The following is a 17,240-nucleotide window of genomic DNA, read 5'->3' as shown; positions in this document are numbered from 1 at the left end:
AAAAAATTAACTCTTTATTGACAGCTACATAACTACTTGTTGCAGCTTAAGTGTGAACTCCCAAAACAGTGTCCTATCTGTTTCAGGAACTTCTGCCAGCTCCCCTTTTACTTCTAAAGCTTTTGTAGCTGTACATTTCAAAATAATTTCTCTTCTCTGTTTGGACTAGGTATCTGTCTATGCCATACCACAGCATCTAAACCAAGTTGGGTATGCCCTAAACACAGCAGTGAAACTTCTAGAATTTTATCAAAAATACTTCTTAATAAACTACCCTCTTGAAAAATTAGGTAAGTGTTTTTTTAACTTTTTTTTAAACCGAAGAAGAAGCCCTAATCAGTTCTGAGAAATGCAGGGGAATTTTCATTCTGAAAAGGTGCGCTTAAAAAGAAAAGATAGCATAAAACATCTGTGAAATAATGTTCCCCTAAAATTATTTTTAAAAAAATCATTAAATGTTTGACTGAATATGAGTATTAAGTGATTCCCAAGTTGGAAAATTTTTGAGTTTTTGACACGGGATTGCTTATACTTGTACATAACATCAAAGAAATAGTTTGGTCTAAGTTTAATGTGATGTGCTTTGGTAGAGAGATACAGAATTCTCAGTGTGTGAACCATGTTCACCAGTGCAAAATCTGCAGCCTGACTTCTCTGCATGTATTAGTTTGACTGGAAAGATAATGAGATGCAGTCTTCTAGGACAGTACTTTCAGTAGGGGCAGCCCCATTTCCTCGTTACTTGTGTGCATGCAAGATCAACAGGTAGTGTCTGTGTAGTGGTTTAAGTTGTTTGTGTAAGGGTACTGCTAGAGAAGCATGGTTATAAATCTGTGGGGCACGTGCCCACACTACAGGATTTAAATAATGAGGGGTTTAGGGATTATGTAATAGAATAGGTAGACTTGAAATACAGAATTGCTTTAACTAGCAGTTTTTAAAAGCTTCTTTCAAATCTTTTCCAGATCTGGTAGCAATTCCTGATTTTCAGTCCGGTGCAATGGAAAACTGGGGCTTGATCACCTTCCGAGAAACAACACTCTTATTTGACAACAATACTTCTTCAGCAAGGGATAAAAAGTTAATAACTGCAGTGATAGCACATGAGCTTGCCCATCAGGTATGAGGTTGGGGAGGTCATTGTTTAAATGTGGTGGGTTCTTTTTTTTTTCAAAAAAAATGCAATTCTATCCTTAAATTCACCCCTGCCCTCACTGTGCCTTGCATCTGTTCAGAATACCTGCAGAGGTATTTTCTCCAGTACAAGTACATGTGCAACTCCGTCATGACGTATTTAGTTCTTGCAAAAGCATTATTGTCATTTTGGCTGAACTTGATTTTGCCACAAGACAAAGCTGAGGATGGATGGAACATTACTATACTAATTTGATTTTATTTCTGAAAAAGAATGACATTTTTGGTCTTTCATAGTGGTTTGGAAATCTAGTAACTATGAAATGGTGGAACGATCTCTGGCTGAATGAGGGATTTGCCACGTTCATGGAGTACTTTGCCATGGAGGAGGTTTTTCCAGAATTACATTCAGTAAGTACTTTCTGTGACTTACACTTAGTTACACTTACAAGATCTATTTTGTAATGTTGACCATAAAGGACTTATAAACTTCTGTTGAAATTCACTTTGGACACCATTGAGATCTTCTTTGCTTTGGCACTTTCATTATATTAGAAGTTGGTTTGGCTGGGCTTTTTTGTTGTTTTTTTTTTTATTCTTTTTTATTTTGGCAGTAGTCTACATGCAGTCTTTGTGCTTTGTGTAGGTTAGAGCATTCTGCATAAAATAGCAGGTGTTAAAAGGTGTAGGTGTCTATATATCAAATTATAATTTAAAATCTTTATGCAGGAAGTCCAGGCGTAGCCTTGTTGACCAAGTTTGTCTGCCTCTACTTTTTCTAGTAGACTTTGGAAGCACCAAAGCTTTAGGTTACTAAATATGCCTAGATTAACTCCTGTTTTGTCATCGTTGTGGTACTTGCTTGTGTCTGAATTAGTTTGGGATTCACAAATCATGGGACCTGGTATAAAAGTGTTATATGGTCCCACCCCATGAATTCTGATAGCAGTGAGTTACACTAAGTAAAAAGCACTGCTCCCCCAGGCACTTCTGTTTATACATATGGCTGAAGGGTAGAATCTTTTTGATATAATAACCTAGTGCTCATTTAAAAACTCACTCAGGTACTAAGTGACTTAGCTTTTCAGACTCTGGAAAACTTGAAGGATTCAAACTTGATCTTTCCTTCCCAAGGAAGGGATACTAGCTGCTTCTATAAAGCCTCCCTGTCAGTGAATGCAGATAGAGAAACAAAGACTGATGAAACTAAACGGAGGGGGCAGTGGAGAGACTAATTTTGCATCCTGGGTAAAGGTATCTCCTGGGAGAGGAGATACCTGGGCTCTGGAACCAGCTTCCAGGAGTGTTTGTGATTGACATTAGTCATGGGATTAAAAACCTGATACATACTGACTGTTTCCTACTTGCTGGATTGTGTTCTTCTCAGCATTCTGACTGAGTGTGAGTTTTGAGTTCTTCATTCACCCTTGTTACGGCATTAAGAAACAGGTTGCTGACTTGGTTCAGTAGAATTCTTTCTTGGAGCTGGATGTTTAAAAAGTTTTTCATTTGACCTAGCATGGTTGTTGAGTCTGATGGCCACTGCAAGTATGTTTGTATAGCCATTCTCCTTGTTGGGGTGCATATGTGGTGAGGGAGGACACAAATGTCTAATGTTTTAACAAGGGCACATGTAGCACTTGTATACTTAATTCTGAGATGTGCCTGACAAGTTGCCTTCACCCAGTATCTCATTTCACCACTTGGTGGTGCCAAAATGTGTTTTGGTAAAAGTAAAAAAAATTCACTCAGGACTTCTGCATTAAAAAATTTAAAGGTTATCTTTATTGTATAGTACACAGGTCTTTTTTTTTTTTTTTTTTTTAACTGTCTATTGTGTAGAGCAAACTGTATGTATAGAGAATTGCTCACGTCTCAATGAAATGAAATGGACAAATACCAGTACAATCAGCTTCAGTGTTTGGAGTTGTCTTGTTCTGGTAACAATATATTAAATTCAAATATCTTAATTCTAGAAGAAAAGAAGGAAGAGTCTTTCGTATTAGGGTTACTAGATAAGGTTTACATTCATACAAACATCACGGTAGTGAGTTATTTCCCTAGACTTCATGCTTTAATATTAAAGCATACTAGAGAAGTCATGCTTTTGTGTTCCATGCTTGCTGTAAACAGTCCATTGGTGAGCCAAATCTGAAATTCATCACACAGTTACTTAGTAGGTACATTTGTTTTCTCTAGTGCTAATGATGCATTTACCTGATACAGGAGCTTAAGGGTCTGGATAATGATGCAAACTCAAGAGTGAGATTCCACTGATAAAATGTGGTGGGGAAAGAGTAGATTTTACAAATGCTACCCTGATAATTCTTTTGCTGCCTGCATTGGCAGGAAGGCGAGCATTGGCATGTTAGACCAGTGGAAGAGCAAAGCAGACACAAGTTCCGCTTACCATGTATGTTCTAGCTTCTCAAGCACTTATAAATGTTTTTCTTCTAGGATGAAGATTTCCTTAACTTAATTTTCAAGGCTATGATGAAGGATTCTTTGAATTCTTCACATCCAGTTTCTTCTGCTGTTCAGTCTTCAGAGCAAATTGAAGAAATGTTTGATGCACTTTCTTACATCAAGGTAAGTTTAAAATATTTGGAAATATTTAGAGAGTGATATATTAGCTATGCTTCAGCACAAGGAATACTCATGAAGATGTAAGAGAGGGGACCCAGTAGATAAAACAAGATATTCAGTTAAACCTACATTCTTCTTCTGATAGCAGCCTGTAACAAGTGCTTAAGAAAAGAGTAACAAGGAATTTATTGAAGCAATCCCTCCTTTTTATACTCTCTCTGCTTTCGAGAAACAGTATTTTAGAGAATTCCTGAGCTGGAGGGTTCCATCTAGAATGTAAAATTATTTCACTGAATTATCCTGATTGTCTGTGACTTGATTATTTCTAATGTCTAGTTAGGATTGTGTGTGAGTTTTTTTTTTTTTAATTTTAAAGTTTCTCACTTGAAAATGCATGAGAGAGAAATATATCTATATTTGCCAAATTAGCTCAGGTTTTAGATACTGTGTGCCATGATTTTGGTAGTGTTGGAGGAAAGCCTGTGATTTTCTCCCACCACTATCTGTGTATACTTGTACTTTCATCTAATAAGAAACCATGGAGACTGCTAGTGCTTACTAGAAAACAGTCAAATATTACATCTTCCTAAGCTCAGTGGAATACAGTTCCTACAGCTGTCTTGGTTTGTCTCCTCTGATTTCTTTTTGCAAGTCTCAACTGGTCGACAAGTCTTGTCTGGCATTCTTGAGTAGTCTTGAGATGCCAAATGGACCTGCAATAGTGATATGGTTCTGTTTATTTTGGTCTCTGTTTTCTCAACTACAAGAATAGAGATGTGTGATTTTTAGCTTCTCTTGGTTTTGAAATGGATTTGGTTTCTCTCTCTAAGCTGTATATCAAAAGGCATGGCTGTTTCATGCTTCAGAGTTGCTGTCCCAAGTAATTACCTTTTTGGTAAGCTTCTGGAAGCTATGCATCATATGTGATCGTGCCTATAGCCAACTAACTTCAGAGACGGCAATTCTGTCACTCTTTGCCTGATCAAAACTTTATATAATTTTAATAGAAATATTCTGTGAGTTTCAGTCAATTAGTAAAGCATCGTATTTGGAGAATTACTTTATTGCTACTAATAACTATGTGCACCTTCTGAATAGAAATGTAGCAGTCTACACCTTTGAGTTTAGGAGCTAACCAAAAGAAGTTTTGCCCTTCCACTGTCAGAAACAGATTTTTCATGGCTGCTTTCTGTGTTTCAGAGGCTTTCATTGCATAGCTCTTTATTCATGAATGCAGTCTTTGTATTCCACTACTCTTGGCCCTGTATCTTAGCTAACGCTCTTGGCAATTTGAGTGGGAAGGCACTTACAACGTGGTCCCTAATCAGCTAAGAGTGGTCTGTTATTGAATTGTACAACTTTATTTGTTTTACTATACTACCAGCTGACACAGATTAGTAGGTGGCCTCTACATTTTACTGTCTGGAATAGGAATTATTGTACATATTTATTATTAGCCTGTTTTTTTGCAGACTGTCAGTAAACCTAACACTCAATGGTGGGAAAACAATCTACCTGCAACAACAAGGTGTTTGAGAGAGTATAACAGTAAGAAAAACAAAGTAGTAGAGATACAGCTTAAGTATGGATGGATGCAAGAGAAGAAATTATGGCCATGTTATTAACAATACAGCAAGGAGTATTCTTGCTGTTTTGTGAATAATTAGCTTATCCAGGAAGCCTGAAGCTTCAGGCAGGATTCCAAATTAAATACCAAAACTTGAATTTGGAATGTGTGAGAAATCATACATGCTCTCATTTAAATCTTCCTTTTAGTTTTTTCTTGATCCTTTCTCAAAAATAGAACCAAAAATACAAAGTGCATGTTTAAACTTTTTATAATCTGTGGCTGGTCATCTGGGTTCAATTGCACAGTATACAAGTCCTCAGGCAATTTATTTACTAATGACTGTGACATACAAGCATTTCTATAGAAAGAAAATGGCTTTCAGCTATGTTTTAAAAAAGCAAAAACCACCACATTTCTGTCTACACATTCATGGCCACCTTGATACCAGAACTACTCAGTTACTCTTTTTTTTTTAACAAAACATGGTTGTATCTAACACTGTCAAAATGCACTGTCAATTCCAGCCTACTAAGTGCATCTCATCTTTTTCCTGTATTTTAGTTTTCTGGTATAACTACAAATGATTTGACTGCTAAACATTGTCCTACAGGTGCAGTTCTATACCATACAGAATGAAATGTGGCATCCAGGAGAGAATTATCAGTAAGAAGGCAATATTTTTGAGATTAAGTTAACTGGAAAAAATGTATAGCTCTATTAGCCTGTTTTGTAACTGTATTTTGAACCTTTGAGATATTAAAAATATTTTTTTCCATAGCAGCTAGGAAAAAATTTGAAGCTGTATTGGCCTTTTTTGTAACTGTATTTGGAGTTTAGGAAATATTAAAAAAATATTTTTTGAAGGCAACCGAGTGTTAAGCTAATTATCTAAATGATATAGTTTGAGATAAAATCTGACAGCTTTGGAATTATTCCTGTACTGTGAAAGAGCTGTAATATGCATATGCTTCAACAATTTCTATAACTTTAATTCACCAATTCTTTTTCTCTTTTTTTCTTCCTAAAGGGGGCTTCACTTCTTTTGATGCTGAAGCACTATCTAACTAAGGATGTTTTCCAAGCTGGCATTGAGGTATACTTGCATAATCACAACTACGAATCTGCCCAGAGTGATGACTTATGGGACAGCATGAACGAGGTATCCATCTTTGATACGCTGTTCTTGTTTTTTCACTTCTCTAAGTGTGCTGTAAATTTTGATTTATTTCATTGTTCATGAAAGAAATAGGATAATAGACTGCAGGTAGATAATCTAAAGTTCTTGCTTCTCATAGTCCAAAGTTCTGTAATATAGATACGGAGATTCCTGTAGCTTCTAGAACTCCATTGAATATCATCCCAAAAAAAGCACTGGAAGTGGGTATGCACTGCCATGCACCATCCACATGGGTATGTACATGTCTTCTCTAGAGTTGCGTTGTTAGTTGCACCAGAATAAAAATAAGTCATCTTAAACACAACACAAAACTTTACTCTTAAGGAATAGTAACCTCTCTACAGATCTTGAGATACTCTCTACTAGTGTAACTTTGTTTCAGTGATAACTTCTGTTTCTAAAATCAGTGCTAGAATTGTAGGAGAACAGATTGTAGGGGACAGCAGTTTAGTTCAGCAGCTCTCAAAGAGTAAGGCAGGCATAAGACTGTATCCGATTAAAGCAGGTGTGGGGGAATCATAGAACCATAGAATCATCCAGGTTGGAAGAGACCCTTGGGATCATCGAGTCCAACCATCTACCCTACACTACAAAGTTCTCCCCAAACTGGAAGAGCCAGGGCACAAGAAAACAAGGGCACAGGCAGGAGAGAACAGGGGTGATAGTCACAAGCCTGTGAGAGCCCAGGAGGCCAGGTGTGAGAAGGCATATGTGAAGGAGTGGGGAGGGGACAGCAGGAGGGAGAGGGAGAGAGGGTGAAGGAGGGAAAGAGAACAAGGAAGAGGGGGGGACAGAAGAGTGCAAGGGAGAGAGCACATAACAGGGAGAGAGTAGGAGGGAGAATGCAAGGGGATGAGTGTGTAAGAGAGAAAGTGTGTATGAGAGAGCGATCCCAACAAGAAAGAGCTATTGATTATCCCCAGGGAGTGTCAAAGTAGTTTTATAAGGGAAGGCAACGGATTTCCCTGTGAGTGTGTGTACTGCACAGTATGTATTAAAGTCTCTGAAATACATGTGAGGTTCCTCCTAGAAGCTGAGTGCTAGGCAGGATACTAATTTAATGTTTAGTTTTGGTTCTTGGCATCTACCTTATGATATTTGAACCTCTGCAGAACTGGAGCCACTGTTAGTTACTGTCAGCTGTAACAGGTGGCTGTAAATTTATGTGTTTAGTCACACACAATCGCTGGTTTCCCATTTATTACTGATATCAGACTGTGACTCTTATGACAGAGAACCATTCTAGTTTGTACAGTGATTTTTATAGTGCAAAATAGACTTCCCTCTCCTCAACCTCTGCAAAATGGAGCCTTCAGATTGACCATCTTCAGTCATGCACACATAGAGAACGTATCACAGGGAGATGGCAGTATCCACATGGAGTGGCTAGGGAAACCACACAGATGCCTCATATTTAATTAATGTGGGGGCTTAACTGTTACTAGATGCAGGGTTTAACTGTTACTAGAGCATGGGAAAAGAGTAATTCTCAAAACTTTAGATTACTTGCTTAGTCTGTCTCCCTGGCTCAGAAAAAACTTTTTTTTTATTATAACCCTGCTGTTCGTCCATGGGACAAGTTCAGCTTTTCTGCAAACTCAGCAGGCCTCTCTCTCCAGTCTTTTGGAACCTCAGCCATCATCTTTTAAGAGTTAAAAGTAATTGTTACCAGCTTTGGGATTTCTTCACCCACCTGTATTAGTATTCTTAAGTGAATTGCATCCAACCAACTTAGTAACATCTAATGGCAGAACTCATTGTGTATTTCCTATTTTAATGAGAAACAACCCTTTGTATTTGGTGCTAATTCAATAATTACCAAATTCCTACTGACACCAGGTATTTAACAGCATTATCTACCAGAAATTGCCCTTCTGTGTGGAGGGGCACACCAGCTCGTTCTTTAGATGTTTTCTGATGCTGCTTACAATGTTTGCCATTTACTCTGTGTCCATTTTGTGCCTGAGTCTTTGGTTTGTCTTTTTGTTTTCATAGCCTGCACTGTCATACACTTTCATATTCCCCTTTTCCAAAGACTCATGGTTTAGCTGGACTGGTCTGGTATTGCAATGAGTTAGTTTACATTTGGGCTTCTGTTATTTTGCTTCCTTGAGAAAGCACATGTTCTGCACTACTTTCTTTACACTGATGTTCATCTATTGCCTCTCTAAATTTACTGAAATGTGCTGTCCCTGTGTCCATTTCCCTTTGGTTTTGGTATTCTTTCTGTCTTAGTATTTTTCTTTTTGTATCTTGAATTCTTCGTTTCTCTTGCTTTCTGATGGTCTTCACCTTCAGATTCTCAGCCAGACTCTGTTGGTTAACAGTCAAATCTAGACAGGCAGCATCTGTGATTACTTTCTCTGCCCTTGGTATCAAAAGATCATCCATTCTAGGAACCTGATGGAAAATATTTGCTTAATAATATTTCCCCCCAGTAGGTGTGTGAATAATTAAAAGTATATGAACTAGATGAATCTGAGTAACCCACAGAAAATATATACCTAAATAAATACTATATAAATGTATACCTATCCGATCTTTGAGTTGACTGATATCATTATTAGTGCCCTTAGACTCTAGCCAGTGTCCAGATCTGCTAAAAGTTTATCTTTCAAAGTTTTATCTTCATAATACAAGAGGCCATATCTCCATCTGGACTTCTTGATTCTTCTTCATTTCAGATGTCAACTCTTTCACTGAGTCTCCCTTATGTCAATTAAGTATTATTATGTGTTGAGATCTTTGGTATGCTTTAGGTTGTTTCCCATATTTATGGTAATAGTAAAAACAAATCTATGATATTCAGCAAATTGACTGGCTGTTTTTCCTTTTGCTCCCATTAATTATGCCAGGGTGAACGTTTTTGAAAATTTCAACTGTAAAAGTAGACTTTTCTTTGCTCAAATATTTTTGCCGTCCACACAGCAAAATCACAATAATTTCTTAAGTCTTAGTCTTCTCTGTGGAAATCAACAATCACAGTTGGCGTGAAGATGAGAAAACTGCATGTGAATTGAAAGAAAAATCTGTAATACAGCAAGCAAACTATACCTTACCTAGAAGGAAGAAAAATCAAGTCATCCATACCAAAGAGGCTTTAACCACTTGGCTTGCTTGATTGCAGCTCATGTTTCACATTCATGGATAACCTGTGCAATAGTGTCCACAGTCAAGTCCACCCCTCAGCCATGAGCGTATCTAGATGTTGCATCTCTTCCTTGATGGCCTGAGGTATCATGAGCCCATCAAGCTGTGAATAATTCACCCTTATGTTGCCAGTCCAGATCCACCTGAGCCACTTCAATCTTAGTGGCCCGATCCACCTGCTGGTTGTGTTGATGTTCCTCAGTGGCCTGACTCTTGGATACATGGGCATCTACGTGATGTACTCTCACAACCAGATTCTCTGTCTGGGCAGCAATATTTTGCCACAGATTAGCAGCCCAGGAACCACAGATTAGCACCCCCACAGAGCATTTGCCACCATCCATGAGTCAGTTTAGAGATAAAGTACTGGCCATTTTTCTCATTCAGCAACATTGAGAGCCAGCTGGATGGCTTTCACCTCTGCAAACTAGCTCAATGCATCTTGCCCTTCAGCAGCTTCTGCAACTCGTAGTGTAGGACTCCACACAGAAGCCTTCCCTTTGTGATGTTTTCCCACAATCCAGCAGGACCCATCAGTGAACGGGGCATATTTCTTCTCATTCTCTGGTAGTTTTTTACGTGGTGGGGCCTCTTCCGCACATGTCACCTCCTCCTCTGGTGATATTCCAAAATCCTTGCCTTTTGGCCAGTCCATGATCACTTCCACAATTCATGGATGACTTAACGGTTTCCTATTCGAGTTCGCTGTGTGATCAGTGCAACCCACTTACTCCACATAGCATCAGTTGCATGACATGTGGCAGGGACCCTTTCTTTGAACATCCAGCCCAGCACCGGCAATCGAGGTGCGAAGAGGAGCTGTGCTTCTATACCAACCACTTCCAAAGCAGCTTGAACCCCTTCATACACTGCCAATATCTTCTTTTCTGTTGGAATATAGTGGGCTTCAGATCTTTTGTATCCCCAACTCCAAAACCACAGGGGCCGAGGCTGCCCTGGTGCTTTCTGCCAGAGGCTCCAGGTAGGGCCATTCTCCCTGGCTGCAGTGGAGAGCACATTTTTAACATCTTGCCCTGCCTGTACTGGCCCCAGAGCTACTGCATGGACTATTTCCTGTTTAATTTGTTCAAAGGCTTGTTGTTCCTCAGGTACCCATTTAAAATCATTCTTCTTCCAGGTCACTTGATATAGAGGGCTTACAATCAGACTGTAGTCTTCAAAAACACACAGCACCTAAGAAAGCTTGTGTTTCCTTTTTACTAGTTGGTGGAGACATAGCTGCTATTTTGTTATTGTTGATGACGTCCATTGGGATCTGATGGCCTCCATCTTGCTATTTTATTCCTAAAAACTGGATCTTCTATGCAGGTCCCTTGACCTTACTTTGTTTTATGACAAAACCAGCTTTCAGAAGGATTTGAATTATTTTATTCCCCTTCTCAAAATCTTCTTCTGCTGTGTTGCCCCATGCCATGATGTCGTCAATGTACTGCAGATGTTCTGGAGCTTCACCCTGTTCCAGTGCCGTCTGGATCACTCCATGACAAATGGTGGGGCTGTACTTCCACCCCTAGGGCAGTCGGTTCCAGGTGTACTGGACACACACCTCTCCAAGTGAAAGCAAACTGGGGCCTGCACTCTGCTGCCAGAGGGATTCAGAAGAATACATTAGCGATATCAATTGTGGCATGCCACTTTGCTGCCTTTGACTCCAGTTCATACTGAAGTTCTAGCATGTCTGGCACAGCAGCACTGAGTGGCAGCATGACTTCATTAAGGCCACGATAGTCCACTGTTAGCCTCCACTCTCCATTAGATTTTCACACTGGCCATATGGGACTGTTAAAGGTGAGCGAGTCTTGCTGATCACTCCTTGAATCTCTAGTTGATGAATCAGCTTGTGGATGGGAATCAGAGTTTTCACTGGTGTGATATTACTGCTGATGTACCATTGTGGTAGCAATTGACATCTGCTGTTCTTCTACCCTCAGCAACCCCACCTCAGAGTGTCCTCTGAGAGACCAGGCAAGGTAGACAGATGTTTAATTTCCTCCATCTTCAAGGCAGCTATGCCAAAAGCCCACTGGTACCCTTTTGGGTCCTTGAAATACCCTCTCCTAAGGTAGTCTATGCCAAGGATGCATGAAGCCTCTGGGCCAGTCACAATCGGGTACTTTTGCCACTCATTCCTAGTTACGCTCACTTCTGCCTTCAATACAGTCAGCTCTTGGGATCCCCCCTCACTCCAGAAATACAAATGGGTTCTTCTCCTCTCTAGCTTGATGGTATTAGGGTACACTGTGTGCCCGTGTCTAACTGACGCTTACACTTGTGTATCTGATGTGCCAGGCCATCGAATCCACACAGTCCCTTAAACCTGGTTGTCCCTTTCCTTCACCTGGCTGGAGGCAGGTTCACTCTAATCCTGGTCATAGTATCCGTTACTCACTTCTTGCAAAAATGGCTTAGAAGTCCCTTCAGAAGGATCAGAAGTAAGATCAGGCCTACTACTCTGTGGAACTGCCTGCTTGAGACTAGAGCAGCACTTTTCCTGGAGGGATCCCCTTTTGTGGTTGTTCTTCCTTGCAACTCCTGTACCCGTGCCTGTAGGATTGAGCTAGGTTGTTTGTCCCACTTCCTCATGTCCTCTCAGTGGTCATGCAGGTAAAATCACAGGCTGCCCCATGTTGTATACCTTCTATATCTTCTCTCTTAAGTAGAAAAACCACCTACTCCTAATAGCTGAGATACTGGCCCATACAGGTGGGAAGCAAGACATATTCTCTTTGAGTTGCTGGACCTTTCGGGACAGTTTCTCCACAGCTGAGAGGAGGGGGGAAGAGAGACTTTCTTGGTATCGCCAGAGTAGGCCAGCCACCTCATCCACTGTCCATCCTCTCTTCACTTTTCCATTCCATCACTACCAATGAGCCGGCATACAATGATGGTTCACTCTGTACAAACTCTGCCATATGGGCTGTATGCATTGGACGTCCTCAGGATCTGTGGTACCTGTGCACTGTCCACTCATAATAAACCTCTTTCACATGGCTAATTCCCTCAGGTACTGGCTGCCTCTCTCCATGGTGGTCCACTTGCTTGGATGACATACAACATCTTCACTGAAGGGGTAACTTTCCCTCATGCCTTTCCCTCAGCCCCAGATGCTGAGGGCTTGTGTCTTCTTCCTAATCGCCTTGCCAATGCTCCTTTCCCTAGACAGGGATCCCAGATGCCTGCCTTCCCTACCCGCTAATTCCAAGCTACTGGCCCTGTTATCCCAGCATCAGAGCTGCCAGATGACAATGTGTTCACCCAGATGGAGGCTGAAATCTTTTCACCTATCTTGCAGCTCACTCGGGGATAGGGATGGATGATTATCTCTGGTTCTGCCTCTTCCTTCTGTTCTCATGGTGGCTGTGGTTCATCGTCATCTCTCGCTAAGCAAACTGATTTCTGTGTGTATTTCTTCTTCTGGATAGGGGCAACTGATATGGGCACAGGTTGGATTTCTGGTTCAGCTGCAGTGCCTGCCACCTGGCTTTGAGTAGCCACAGTGTCTGTCACAGGGGTTGGAGTAGCCATAGTGTCTGTTGCAGGGCCTGGAATAGACACAGTACCTGTAGCAGGAGTTGGAGTAGCTGCAGTGCCTGTCAGTCTGGTTTCCCCTCTCTTTCCCCTGAGGGTGCTGCAAGGTATCGAGCAGTGTTTGGTAGATACTGGCCACGGCACAGCACATTTTGGTGAGTTGTGCCTTTCTGGAATAGTCACAGCATTTTCCTTTCAAATATTCTATCACAGAATCAGGTTGAAAGGGACCTCTGGAAATCACCTAGTGCAAACCCCCTGCCAAAACAGGTCCACCTAGAGCAGGTTGCATGGGAATGTGTCCAGGCGGGTTTTGAATGTCTCCAGAGATGGAGACTCCACCACCTCTCTGGGCAGCCTACTCCAGTGCTCTGCCACCCTCAAAATAAAGAAGTTCCTCCTCATGTTTAGATGGAACTTCTTATGTCCGAGTTTGTGCCCATTACCTCTTGTCCTGTCACTGGGCACCACTGAAAAAAGACTGGCCCCATCATTTCATCAGGATCCTGTAGCCACTCAGGTGTGAAGTCCCAAACCATTGGAGGTGAGAAGTTGTCTAGATACCTGCCCATATTCTCCCACATGCCACACCACTCATGACTATCCAGCCTTGGGGCAGATCTCTGGGTGGCAGTCTTAAATAGTTGTCTAAGCATAAACAAGACCTGGAACACATTCAGGAGACATAACAACAGGACCATATTGGTTTGAACATCCCAAGGATATTCAGAATTCTCAAAAGCTGTTGTACCTGGCCCGAAGGAGAAAAGGGAGGTGAAAGAGAAAGTATCCCTTCCTGTTTCCCTCATAGATTGGGTGTGATTATTAATAAATTCCAAGAGATGGTGCCGGAGGTACGGGCAGGACAGCAATGATGCAAAAGGCTACCAGCATAACCACCTGAACAGTGATGTTATATCATATGTTGCTATAACACAGGACAACAAAATGATCCCTCTCCCAGAGTTGATAAACAGCATCATGTCTTACATAATATGTTTAAGAATTTATGTAACACAGCCATGCAAACAAACAAAACAATATTGTGACCAGCAACTATTTAACTAATATAATAAATGCATATAACAAATTCGTTTTAATATGCTCTGGTCAGATCTGTCATTATCTCAACCCTTCGTGACCCACGCTGGGTGTCAGAAAGGACTGTTACGGTTTAGCCCCAGCCGGCAACAAAGAACTATGCAGTTGTCACTCACTACAGTGATGATGGGGGTGGTGATGGGGGGAGAACCGAAAGAAAGACCTGTGTGGGTTGAGATAAAGGCAGTTTAACAGAACAGTGAAGGAAAGAAGAAAACAACAAGAATAGTACTGTTAAAGGAATATACAAAATGCTATTAACATACCACCGCTTACTGACCAAACCTGGAAGCCCCCAACCTGCTCTGAGTGGAGATTCCTGGCCCCTCGACGGCCACCTCCTGTATATAGTGTATGTTATATGGTATAATGTATATAGTATATATATCCCTTATGTACTGAACATGGCATCATGTGGTATGGATTACCTGTTTGGCTAATTTGGGTGAGCCAACCCTCATCCCAGCTCCTTTTGAAAATTAACTCTATCTCCACCAGAACCAGGACACAGTAAAATCAATTAACGTCAATAAGATTTTTGCTATGATGAAACTATGAACCTGTAATTTCTAATAAGTTGGTTTAATTTCAGGTGATTGGGGATGGTTCTGTTTTGGAATAGAATGATTTCAGTGGAGTAAATTTCAAATTTACTCATGTCTGAGTACTGATTAGACATAAAACTTTCTGCCAGTCTGCAGGTGGCTCACAATGTTAGCACAGAAAGACTGCGAAGTGAAACAGAAAAGTTGACAAGGTGCACGTATTAGACTTAATTAGTTTCCTGATGTCTTAACATTCCTCTTCTTTTGGGTTTGGGGTCTTTTGGTTTGGATATTTTTGGCTGGGTGACATTGATCTTACAGATTTCTTGGTGGTTTCAAAGTGTAACAGGAAACAAAAGAAAAGATAGTGGCAAAAGAAAGTGAGAGCATGGATTCAGCACACCTTGGACAATTTATGAAGGGATTGCATAATATAACATTGTAGTAGCAATGAGGAGGAAGAGGATTTACCCAAGAGTGGGTTTTGGAAGTATGCAAAAAGTAAAAAAACACCTAGACTTAAAATTCTATAATTTTTAAACTTTTGATAGAAATTGCTTCTGTGGAATTGAAACCCCAATCTTAAGTTTATGGTCATTCTCTACATAAATAATATAGCAGTTTCCCATCAGGGTAAACTGTACATGTTATTGTTGGCTTGAACAGAGAACAGTGGGCAGTAAGATGCTGATAAGGTAAAATAGAGACAGTATAGGTTGGTTAAAATCAAATGTAACTTGAATAATGATATATTAATTTCCTTATGTTCCTTAGAGCTCAACCTAAAACATGTTTTTGTAAGTTTGGGGGCATACTGTCTTTTTCAGGTTGAATGATCATCTCTGCTAATAAAGAGGCACTGATATTTAGACGTTATAAAGTACTTGTCTCTCAGTGGGGGTGTTGCCGTACAAACAGTTTCTGAAAGATTGGAAGAGGTTTGAGTTTAAGCTATGCAAAGGCTGGTAAGTGGGAGGGGAAAAAAAAAGGATGTTTTTATATGTTTTTCTGGTAGGCACACCATTGCTTTAATTCAATTTCTAGTATTCATTTCAGATTTAAAAGAAGAGCTTTAACCTGAAAGACCCACATAATATCAGAATACCAATAAGGAAGGAGAAAGGGTACAGGGGAGCTTGGGAGCTTACTTTATTTTCTGTAACATTCTCTTCTCCAATTGCATGACATACCAGTTCAACCTGCCTGATGTTTCCAATTTGTCTTTCCACTGCTTGGCTAGGATTCCCTCAACTTCAGAAAACAAAACCACTTGCTTGCCTAAATTATTAGTTACGAAATTTACAAGCTCAGTGTCAAAGTGGTTGTTTACAGATGCAGAATCCTGCTACTACTTACATGGTAAGTTAAGGAGGAAGCTTTACAAATGTTCTCCATTTGCTATATTCTTGTTATGTTATGATTGTTTTTGCAGATTACCAATGGAACATTAGATGTAAAAAAGTTGATGAAAACATGGATTCTGCATAAAGGATTTCCTTTAGTCACTGTTGTCCGAAAGGGAAAGATTATTTCTGTACAACAAGAGAAATTTTTGTATCACGTGGAAACGGAAAATTGGACATCAGATGCAAGGTTATTACCATCTTAATTACTTTTTATCCATTAAAATCTACTTTCTTGTATCTTGTGCATCTTTCTCACTTGTATTCAGGAGTTCTAATGTTTTCTTTGAAGGCAGCTAGTAATAGAGAATTTGGCACAGAAATTCACACATCTAATAACTGCCTGAAGATCCATGTCTATTTCCACTCAAGCAACTGGTAAAAATCTATGATGTCCTTTGTAAGCTGAGTTTCTTATTTGCATCCTTTCCTGAAACTTTTACGATGAGATGATGAGTTGTGGTAAATAGTAGAATGAATTCTTCAGTTTTTTTAATACCAAAAGGCAGATCTCACAGGGAAAGTTTTCTTTTAATTTCAGAAAATTTTGTGTGGTTAATGAGAAGCTGAAGATATGCAGGTTGCAGAAGTTTGCAGATTTACAGATGTGTGTGTCTTACTTTAGAGTCTCTACTCCTTCCTGCCAAAATTCAGTGTATATCTTGTGCTTTGTTAGAGGAAAGTAGAGAAGCTAGAATCAAAGCTTTCTTGGCTTAAAAATTTTAAGATGGCACTAATGCATGACAGCAGATGGCTGAGTAAATAAGAGAGGCAATATCCATTATACCAAAAACTAAAAGAGAAGTACATATGCAAATGGTTAAGTAGCAAAGATGTGGCAGTTGTTGATTGTAAAAATGATTTTTCTGCAAATATGCCTTATATTATGAACCTTACTGTATTTTGTAACAAGCAAAAATACTTAATTTTGAATTCTTTTGAGATTTTGATGGTTTAATCCAGCTGTTTGAAGTCTTAACAGAAACGGGGTCCTTCACATCATCCTGCAAAATCAGGCCTGTGAA

At 40.0% G+C, this 17,240-nt stretch overlaps 1 protein-coding gene across 3 annotated transcripts in view; it reads left to right on the top strand.

The window, feature by feature from the left end:
- LNPEP (leucyl and cystinyl aminopeptidase) overlaps positions 1-17,240 on the top strand; it is a 65,705-nt gene that overhangs the window by 36,726 nt on the left and 11,739 nt on the right. For all 3 annotated transcript variants that reach the window (XM_074165743.1, XM_074165745.1, XM_074165744.1), the window contains 6 exons: positions 170-290; positions 966-1,120; positions 1,432-1,545; positions 3,592-3,723; positions 6,318-6,449; positions 16,245-16,405. In XM_074165743.1, the coding sequence (XP_074021844.1) occupies positions 170-290; positions 966-1,120; positions 1,432-1,545; positions 3,592-3,723; positions 6,318-6,449; positions 16,245-16,405 (815 nt within the window). The remainder of the gene's footprint in view (positions 1-169; positions 291-965; positions 1,121-1,431; positions 1,546-3,591; positions 3,724-6,317; positions 6,450-16,244; positions 16,406-17,240) is intronic.

The sequence above is a fragment of the Numenius arquata genome, chromosome Z (assembly GCF_964106895.1).
Source record: "Numenius arquata chromosome Z, bNumArq3.hap1.1, whole genome shotgun sequence".
NCBI classification, from domain to species: domain Eukaryota; kingdom Metazoa; phylum Chordata; class Aves; order Charadriiformes; family Scolopacidae; genus Numenius; species Numenius arquata.
Note: the sequence above shows the minus strand (reverse complement) of the source record. Positions and strands in the feature narration are given on the sequence as shown.